General features: G+C 42.8%; 1 protein-coding gene across 1 annotated transcript; it reads right to left on the bottom strand.

Annotated features, from left to right (window-relative positions):
- Positions 1-481: 481 nt before the first annotated feature.
- On the bottom strand, positions 482-3,600 carry POU4F2 (POU class 4 homeobox 2). Its single transcript, XM_077279291.1, has 2 exons — positions 2,867-3,600; positions 482-2,554 (listed from the first exon to the last, which is right to left on the bottom strand). Exons 1-2 carry the CDS (start codon positions 3,071-3,073, stop codon positions 1,619-1,621), a joined length of 1,143 nt encoding a protein of 380 aa, XP_077135406.1. The 5' UTR covers positions 3,074-3,600; the 3' UTR covers positions 482-1,618.
- Between the last annotated feature and the right edge of the window lie 7,405 nt (positions 3,601-11,005).

The following is an 11,005-nucleotide window of genomic DNA, read 5'->3' as shown; positions in this document are numbered from 1 at the left end:
ACTGAGCATTGTTTGCAGTAGTGCAATAAGCAAATGATCACTTAAGTGATTAATCTGAAAGCATGTGGTTATTTCTTTTTTTTTTTTAATCACAGAAACAATGTTAGAAACTGAGTATCCCTTGCGTTTCATATGCGTCTATGGCGAAATTATTAAAATGGTTGTGAGAAGAATATAAGAACTGTCTAGCAGGCGGATACTTGCCCTCAGGCTGCAGGTAGTTGGTGATCAACCCCAACTAGTGCAAAGTAGGGCACTGAGTGCTGCCATAGACAGCCCAGTAATCGGGTGATAAACGCATGGCAATGGTGAAGCAGATTCCACACAATTGTCTAATGTACAGCTCATCACACCAAGCCAAACATCCCCAGCAGGAATTCTTTACATTAATTACAATGATCTTTATTTGTTAAAAATACCTTTTATAACGAATGCATCTGTAATACACTGGTCACGAAATACTCAGATCCCAAAGCAGAGATCTAATATTTACATCGGTTTATTTCCATAGAGTATGCTGGAAGTTTCACACAAAGTCCAGACAAACTTTTCTTAAAATAAGATTTCTTTACAAACAACTGTCAAGGTTTTTTTTTACTCCTTTTTTTTTACTTTTGTTTTTCATAAAAGACGAATTAACATTTGGAATAACTTAATACATTACCATAATAAATAAAATCGTCTATAGCAAAAAATAAATAAACAAACAAACAAAACAAGTCAATCCAGTCTCACAGGACAGAAAACCTGGAATCAATACAGCAAAAAACCGGTCAGAATATATTTATGTGTGTGTTCAACAAAAACGCACTATTTACACTACTGCGTGTGCACAGGGCCCCAATAATTGGTATCTGCCTGATGGAGAGGATTGTATGAATGAAGGCTGTATGCAGACCCAATATTTATTACCGGCAATTACAACCCTGCAATTGTGTCTGGCGAGGTGGGGACCCCCATTAAATATGTAGCAGCAGGCTGAGCAATGCAGGAGCTGCTCCTATACAGGACTGCGGGCCCTATGGATGGAAATCTACAGATGCTGATGGCTAATGAATTGGACTCAAACTGTATTTGTACGTTTCCATTAAAACCTGTGTTTTCTGTGCATTTAATTATGTGGGGAAAATAAAGATTGAAAAGCAGCAAATCACCTTGTAACTTTGTAAACGACACATCCCCATATGCTGAGAACAATTGATTGTAAACGAAATAATGGGAATAAAACAGTGATACATACACTGGGGTGATGTTATCTGCGGTCACAACAGGGGACAAATATACTCATCATCATCACAGTAAAAATAGAAGGACTGTATATTTATAAATATTTCTATCTGATATATCATTTCCTTGGCACTGGCCTCGGTGGGATCGTCCCCAGCATCAGTCTCTTCTCCCGGGATCCGCATTGTCTTACAAATAGTTGTAATGAATGGGGGAAAGAATAAAAATGAGCCTTACTTGTGCAGCCCTGGTCCATAACACTTGCTGCAGATCAGCAGGACACTAGTGACCTGGGAGGCCGAGGAGGAGGAGGAGGCTGGTCCTGCTGATATGTACAGGGTATCTAGGAAGAATAAAGCTCTCGTGTCCGGTAGAAAATCCCCGCTGTGGCCTAAATCCCCGCGGAGTACTTCATCCGTTTCTGTTTCTGCCGCTGGTTGCAGAACCAGACCCGGACCACGTTCTTTTTCAGGTCCAGTTTCTCCGCGATGGCCGCGATCTTTTCCGAGGAGGGTCGCGGCTGGATGGCGAAGTAGGCTTCCAGGGACCTCTTCTCGGGGGCGGCGATGGACGTGCGTTTCCGCTTCTTCTCGGCCCCGTTGAAGAGCTCTGGCTTGGTGAGCTTCTCCCGGTGAGACTTCTCGGCCTCCTCCAGCCAGGCTTGCAGGATGGGCTTCAGGGCGATCATATTGTTGTGGGACAGAGTCAGGGACTCAAACCTGCAGATGGTGCTCTGGCTGAGGGAGCCCACCCCGGGGATCTTCAGGTTGGCCAGGGCAGAGCCCACATCTGCCTGAGTCACCCCCAGTTTGATCCTCCTCTGCTTGAACCTCTCAGCAAATGCTTCCAAGTCCCTGGGATCGGCGTCTACATCGCTCATGCATCCCATGTGGGACGGTAGCCCGTGGGCATGTGCCATGCTAAGTGCAGCCTGGTGCATGGGGTTCATGCCTGACATGTGAGGGTGAGCTGGAGTGGACACCACCGAGCCATCGGGTCCTGTGATGCCCCCCAATGTTAGCCCTGGAGTAATGTGCTCCAGAAGTTCTGCTTCCAAGGGCTGGTGGTGGTGATGGTGGTGGTGGTGGTGGTGGTGGGACCCTGCCACCCCAGAAGGATGGGAGATGGGCACTGAGGAGGACGAGGAGGCCGAGGTGCACGGGATGGTGTTCATGGTGTGGTAGGTGGCGTCCGGCTTGAAGGGGCTGTGGTGGGGCGGGTGGTGGTGGTGGTGGTGCTGGCTCTTGCACTGAGACACGATGTCCACCGCAGCCAGAGCTTCCGCGCGGGCCAGCAGACTCTCGTCCAGACCTCCGAATATATTGCTCTGCAATGTCAAATAGAAAGCACACATTACTGTCTGCTGGGAATTCGCCGATTACAACTTTTCCAGAATGTTAAAAAATCCTGGTACAGAGAGAAGAGAGGGGAGAACACACAACTCCAGATCCAGGCAACATCCCAGGTCATAAAAATTAATATGAAAGGCAAGAGCGGCTGCATACATAAGTGGAGGCAAAGACAGAAGGAGCGGGAGAGGGGGAAACACGGGATGGGGCTGTGCAGACATGAAAAAAACATCAAGCAGATAAAGGGGCTGTCAGCCTGTGCCTAGAGCGGTGGTCGTGCGCCTACATACCGGTGGGGTCGGGAGACAGGCTCTCCTCATCGCCTCCGAGCCGCCGCCGGAGCTGCTCCTCACACTGGGGATACTGGGGGAGCTGGTGGCCGACGAGGACGAGTGTGGGGAGGAGGAGTGCAGGGCAGAGTACTTGGCCTCGTCCTGGAGGCCGCCGCTGTGGGCCATGCTGAAGGGCTGCTTGCTGTTCAGAGACATCATCATCATGGTGCGCTGTGGTGGAGGGGCGCAGGCACCCCAGGTCTAGAGCGGCAGCCTCACAGCCCGGCGTCCTCCTGTCCTCCCTGCTAGGCTCTGACTAGGTCCCTGCCAGTAACCAGGCTTCTCTATCCTCCTCCTCCCCCCTGAGAGTAAATAGCAGCTCTCTAATATTTCCCTTTCTCTGCTGCCACTATTACTCCTCCCATCCAGGGGCCCCTCTCTCCGGCTATTAATGTTTCATACTCCTGGCGACTAATAGCAGCTCAGACTCTTCCTAGTGGCCGCTCTGCCAGCCCTGGGCATGAGGAGGACCAGCAGGTGCCAGGAGGACTGTGCCCACGTGCTGCCTCACCCTGACGCCACTGGGAGCTCGGGCCATGTAGCCTCTGTGCCCACCATCCTGCACAACTCTGCGCCGAGTAATGGGGCGTCTGTCCTAGCTCTCCCTGTGGGGACCACTCTGCTGCCTCCTGGACGGACGCTGCTCCTGCTGCTGCTGCTGCTGCACACCTTGGCCTGCCAGGTAGTCTGTGAGAAGAGGAGGCATCAGTGAGGATTGGATGCAGGGCACATCCTGCCCCTCTCTGCCTAGGGTTTGGAGCTCATCTGTGATTGGACAGCTGGGTGACTGTGTGTCTGTTTATATATCTGTGTGTGTCTTCTTATAGCTATGTGTGGGTATATATATATATATATATATATATATATATATATATATATATATATATATATATATATATATATATATATATATATATATATATATATCTGTGTGTGTGTATATATGTATATATAACTGTGTGTGTATTTATATATCTATGTGTGTTCCTATATATGTGTGTATATGTGTGTGTTTATATATATATATATCTGTATGTGTGTATATATGTATATCTGTGTGTGTGTGTGTATATATATATGTGTGTGTGTGTGTATGTATATGTGTGTTTATATATATATTTGTTTATGTGTTCTTACCGCTATATACAGTATGTGTGTGTGTATATATGTATTTGTGTTTATATATATATATTTATATGTCTGTTCGTACAGTTATATGTATACATATTTGTATGTGTTCTTACAGCTAATGCTACATGTGTGTGTGTATATATATATGTGTGTGTATATATATATATATATATATATATATATATATATATATATATATATATTTATATATCTGTTCTTACAGGTGTGTGTGTGTGTGTGTGTATTACATTTAATGTTTCGCTTCATTACTCCATCCTAAATTAATAATATTCCCTACAATCTTCCGGTCATTATTACTGCCTGTATTATCTTCCATTAATATTTAGTAAACTGATGTTACCTCACTTGTTGTGCATTGCCATCATGGGGGGAGGAGATGTTCTGTCTGACCTCAGGTGGGATCCCCTGCAGACATACCGTGAATATATTACAAGTTGGCCACAGCTTTATACTGAGGGCACTGGGCACTCTCTGGTTACTCAGCTATTCCTGGTGAATATTTCCTCTCACCCCCTGATAATGTGACCCCCTGATAATGTGACCCCCGGCCAGTGCTGTTCCACACATAGCTGGGGTTCACACTGGTTCATGGACTGATTACTTCACCATTATACCACGTGTAGTAGCAATTTTTCTTGCATTTATTCCGATGAGGGGTTTTACATTTATTTTGTGCGGCTCAAAGTGACAATATATAGAAATATATAAAGGACAAGTATTATTTCTACGTACACTTGATTACTATCCGTATCTCGTTCTAGTTAATATGTATATATGGCACTAGTAAAATATTCGGTTACGGAGAAGAAGGTGTTAACCTTGCATGAACTGTATTCAGCACGGAGCATGACCTCTGTACTGTACAGCGGGGGACGTTGCGTTTTCCCTGCGGTACCGCCTGTGATTCCCTGCGGTATCGCCTGTGATTCCCTGCGGTACCGCCTGTGATTCCCTGCCCTCCGCTGTAGATGTAAGCAGGGACTGCTATTGTTCTAGGTAGGAAACCCCTGAATTGCATTGTACTTCTCTGACTGTCGCCATCCGGAAGAAATGAAATAAATCAAAGTTAAGAGCTTGAGGATCATTTCATTACCGTGTGAACAGTGCTGTGCACCTCGTCCAACAACATCTCTAAGCAAATTATGGGCGGCCCAGGAAGGGATGATTAGATTGGAATTTCATTTAGGCCGGGGAGACACAGCACTTCAATATGTAATCTGCTCTGCCTCATCGGATTTGGATGCTTAATTCGCTTTGACGAATTTATTAGTTTTCATAATAGTGCAGAAAATGAGCGGCTCCATAGTCTGCTAATGCACTGTGCGCCACAAAGGGGTGTCAGCGCCAAGAGGCTGCACGGGGCTGTTATTAATGACTGGTCCTTCATAGAAAGCATCTCCAGCCCTGCGTGCTCCCTGCGTGCTCCCTCCGTGCTCCCTGCGTGCTCCCTCCGTGCTCCCTCCATAGCGAGCCTAGCGATAAGTACTCCACGTTGTCACATACAATGGCTGCTACTTTAATGATCTTCTAATTAACAAGGTCTGTGTAATTTGCATCTCTCCAACGGGGCATCACAGCTGTAATTATTATATAAGGGGGCTAGTTAGTGGGACGGCTCCACATCTCCCCTGTTTATATATATATATATATATATATATATATATATATATATATATATATATATATATATATATATATATATATATATACACACACAAATACATATACATATAAGCAGGTGTATAATGCCTGTGCACATAGATACTCATTATGGAGGGAATGTTAACGTATGATAAATATGTTAATTGGACAAGAAAATACCAGAATGGGAGATCTGGAGTAGTAGAGCTCTAAAATTCTGTTCCATCAAGATTGTTGAATATTCTTCGATATTACAGTAATGGTGAAATAATGCAGATAACTACAAACTGTGAGGAAGCGTGTTCCAAATGACAAATTCGGCTCTGCTACATATAGATAGATATATAGATATACATGGACATAAAACTTTCTGATAGATTATAGATGGGTGAATATATATACATATATATGTGTGTGTGTGTGTGTGTGTGTGTGTGTGTGTGTGTGTGTGTGTGTGTGTGTGTGTGTGTGTGTGTGTGTGTGTGTGTGTGTGTGTGTGTGTGTGTGTGTGTGTGTAGGATGGATAGATAGAACTTCTTGATTAATAGATCAATTGATAAATATAAATATAGACAGATAAACTTCCTGATAGGTATTTAGAACAATTCTTATACAAAAACTTTCTCATATAGAGATCATTTCTGATAGATATAGATAGATAGAACTATTCTGATAGATGGAACTGCTTGATTGATCTATCAATTAATTGATTGATAGAAACAAAGACAGATAAACTTGCTGATAGTTGTTAGATATATGATACATAGAACTATTCTGACAGATATATAGATATATAGAGGGATAATATGATTGAAAGAAAGAGATTGATAGATAGATAGATAGATAGATAGATAGATATGTGATAGATAATTAGATAGACATCATTATTCTTCTAGATAAACTTCCTGATATTATAGAGAGAATTACTGATCGATGATGGATAGAAAACTTTCTGATCTGAATTATGTTCTGTAGGAATACTTAGAATGCATTTCTTTTGGCAATACCTATACCTTGCATACATTCGATTGTTGGGATACATTGGTTGTGCCCCTGTAAAATAAGACAGCATAGTAGAGTTTCCAGAGCTTAATTACTGGCTGAGATGTGTTAATGTATTCTATGACACTGGGGGATTGGGAAACGCTTATAGTCAATTTGCATTAATCTTGATCTTAATAGCAAGTGACAACAGATCTCCAGAATGCTGCACTCTTGTCACCATTGTGTGAGGTAAATACTGCGCTATAAGAAATTCATGAAAACTCCGCTGAAATAATTGACTTCACTTTTACTGCTGTTAAGATGAACTGGGAGATAAACGGAGACGCAGCACTGTGAATGGGCTCATAAGGAGGGTGCTGATCAGTGCCCGCCTGGAGACCAAGCCTCAGTGTCTGGGAGCAGGCGATGGCATTATCCTGCCAGTCCAGGAGGGAGATACAGGGCTTTACATACTCGGGTTCTGGCTGGAGTAGTGATGTAGTGCTGCTCCTGGAGACTCTTGCACACTGTGCGGTTTTAGCTTGTCTTGGCCAGACATTGAGCAGAATCTTCTAGTCTTTTTCTAGTCTTCTTTATGTGTTGTGACTGCAGTGATGGCTCTGATATGGTGGCGCCTCAGCCTGGCAGAGAAAAGAGTACAAGTTTACAGGGTTAATGCTTTGCTGGTTGGAGGTGATGAAGATGAACAGCAGGAATCTTGTGCAGATCTACTGCCTGGATCATAGGTGCACAGGATCTAGAATGAGTCCAGAACACATTGCACAGTGTGAGCATCGTCCTGGTATTAGCAGGTAGAAAGTCATGTAGAATGACCAACAACTGTAGTAAAGGTTGGAGAGGTAACATCTGTAATCCTGGTATGCAGGGTGTTAACTCTGTGGTGTCTGGGTGAGGCATGCTAAGGTTTTCTTCTTCATGACCTGACCAGTGTTTTATACTGTATGAATTCAACTTATCAGTACTCAGTGAGGCTTGTAAATGAAGGTGGTAAAGCTATAGTGAGCACTAGCCTCTGCTGAGCAGTCTATCTATTATCTATCTATCTACGGTATCTATCTATCTATCTACAGTATCTATCTATCTATCTATCTATCTATCTATCTATCTATCTATCTACGGTATCTATCTATCTACGGTATCTATCTATCTATCTATCTATCTATCTATCTATCTATCTATCTATCTACGGTATCTATCTATCTATCTATCTATCTATCTATCTATCTATCTATCTATCTATCTATCTATCTATCTATCTATCTACGGTATCTATCTATCTATCTATCTATCTATCTATCTATCTATCTATCTCCTATCTATGTATCTATCCCATATCTATCTATCTATCCATCTATTATCTATCTATCTATCTATCTATCTATCTCCTATCTATCTATCTATCTATCTATCTATCTATCTATCTATCCCTATCTATCTATCTATCTATCTATCTATCTATCTATCTATCTATCTATCTATCTATCTATCGCATATCTACCTATCTATCTCATATCTATCTATCTCATATTTTTCTATCTATCTATCTATCTATCTATCTATCTATCTATCTATCTATCTATCTATCTATCTATCTATTATCTCATATCTATCTATCTATCTATCTATCTCATATCTATCTATCTAGATTTAAAAAAAAGAGGCAGCACTCCATTGTTTCAGTGACAAAAAACATGCAGGATTTAATCTACCCACATGTCTGGGCGACGTTTCAGCTCCAAATGAGCTTTTCTCAAGGGGTTGGCAAGCACAGCAGTCAGAAATTTTTTGTAGTTGATGGTAAGGTTTGCGCCCATGTCAGGAGGAATTTTAGTCCACTACTCTTTGCAGATCATCTCTAAATCATTAAGATTTTGAGGCTGTCGCTTGGCAACTCGGAGCTTCAACTCCCTTCCATAAGTTTTCTATGGGATTAAGGTGATTAAGGTCTGGAGAATGGCTAGGCCACTCCATGACCTCAATGTGCTTCTTTTTGAGCCACACCTTTGTTGTCTTGGCTGTATGTATTGGGTAATTGTTTTGCTGGAAGACCTAGCCACGACCCATTTTTAATGTCCTGGCGGAGGGAAGGAGGTTGTGACGCATAGCTCCACACATTCTCCTATTGATGTGGTGAAGTAGTCCTGTGCCTTCAGCAGAGAAACACCAATGAAACATAATGTTCCACCTCCATGCTTGACAGTGGGGATGGTGTTCTTTGGGTCATAGGCAGCATTTCTCTTCCTCCAAGCACAGCAAGTTGAGTTAATGCCAAATGCCTCAATTTTTGTCTCGTTTGACCACAGCACCTTCTCCCAATCACTCACAGAATCATCCAGGTGTTCAGGGCAAACTTCAGACGGGCCTGCACATGTGCCTTCTTGAGCAAGAGGACTTTGCGGGCACTGCAGGATTTTAAACCTTTACGGCATAATGTGTTACCAATGGTTTTCTTGGTGACTGTGGTCTCAGCTGCTTTGAGATCATTAACGAGTTCCCTCCATATAGTTTTAGGCTGATTGCTCACCTTCCTCATGATCAGGGATACCTCATGAGGTGAGATTTTGCATGGTGTCCCAGATCGATGTCGATTGCTAATCATTTTGTATTTCCTCCATTTTCTTACTATTGCACCAACAGTTGTCTTCTTCTCACCCAGCGTCTTACTTATGGTTTTGTAGCCCATTCCAGTTTTGTGCAGGTCTATGATCCTGTCCCTGACATCCTTATAAAGCTCTTTGGTCTTGGCCCTTGTTGTAGTGGTTAGAGTCTTACTGATTAATTGAGTCTGTGGACAGGAGTCTTTTATAAAGGTGACTATGTAATACTGCTGTCTTTAATGCAGGTAACAAGTTGATTAGGAGCGTCTAACTGGTCTGTAGGAGCCAGAACTCTTAATGGTTGGTAGAGGATCAGATATTTATTTCTCACTGCAAAATGCAAATACATTTATACAATTATCAATTAATATTAACCTACCCTTAAAATTATAGACTGTTCATGTCTTTGTCAATGGGCAAACTTGCAAAATGAGCAAAGGATCAAATAATTATTTCCTTCACTCTATCTACAGTTGTGCTCAAAAGTTTACATACCCCGGCAGAATTTTTGCTTTCTTGGTCTTTTTTCAGAGAATATGAATGATTTTTCTCCACTCATGGTTAGTGGTTGGGTGAAGCCATTTATTGTCAAACTACTGTACTGTGTTTTCTCTTTTTAAATCATAATGACACCTCAAAACATCCAAATGACCCTGATCAAAAGTTCACATACCCCATTTCTTAATACCGTGTATTGCCCCGTCTAACATCAATGACAGGTTGAAGTCTTTTGTGATAGTTGTGGATGACGCTCTTTATTATCTCAGATGGAAAAGCTGCCCACTCTTCTTGGCAAAAATCATCCAGTTCATGTAAATTCCTGGGCTGTCTAGCATGAACTGCATGCTTGAGATCTCCCCAGAGTGGCTCAATGATATTGAGGTCAGGCGACTGGGATGGCCACTCCAGAACCTTCACTTTGTTCTGTTATAGCCAATGACAAGTTGACTTGGCCTTGTGTTTTGGATTGTTGTCATGTTGGAATGTACAAGTACGTACTATGTGCAGCTTCCGGGCTGATGAGTGCAAATTTGCCTCCAGTATTTGCTGATAACACGCTGCATTCATCTTTCCTTCAACTTTGACCAAGTTTCCTGTGCCTTTGTAGCTCACACATCCCTAAAGCATCACCAATCCACCTCCGTGCTTTCTTCTGGTGACTCGACCATGCAGCCCATTTTTCTTCAAGTGCCTCCTTGCTGGGTTCACATTGCGTTAATGGCAATGCGCTGATGGCATCTGTTACATAGCGGCACTAACGCTATGTAACGGATGCGTTAGCGCACCCATTAACTGCCATTATGTAGCACATCGCTAACGCATGTCATAATCGGCATGCGTTAGCGATGTGCCGTCATTCTGTGATGGACCCTCGGACTCGGTCTGCAGCGTTTTTGGGTCCGTCACTGCTAGCACAGATAGAGCATCTGCGCTAGCATAACGCGATCTTAAAAAGGCACTTGCGTTGCGGAGTCCGTTTAATGCAAGCGTTGAATGGACTGCACTAACGCAATGTGAACCTAGCCTTATTGTGCATCTTGAAACAACCACATCGCTAGTTTTCAGAGAGTCCTGTACTTCATCTGATGTTATTTGTGGGATTTTCTTTGCATCCTGAACAATTTTCCTGGCAGCTGTGGACAACATTTTTGTTAGTCTACCTAAACTTGGTTTGTTTTAACAGAGCCCTTGATTTTCCATT

The sequence above is a fragment of the Ranitomeya variabilis genome, chromosome 1 (genome assembly GCF_051348905.1).
Source record: "Ranitomeya variabilis isolate aRanVar5 chromosome 1, aRanVar5.hap1, whole genome shotgun sequence".
NCBI classification, from domain to species: domain Eukaryota; kingdom Metazoa; phylum Chordata; class Amphibia; order Anura; family Dendrobatidae; genus Ranitomeya; species Ranitomeya variabilis.
Note: the sequence above shows the minus strand (reverse complement) of the source record. Positions and strands in the feature narration are given on the sequence as shown.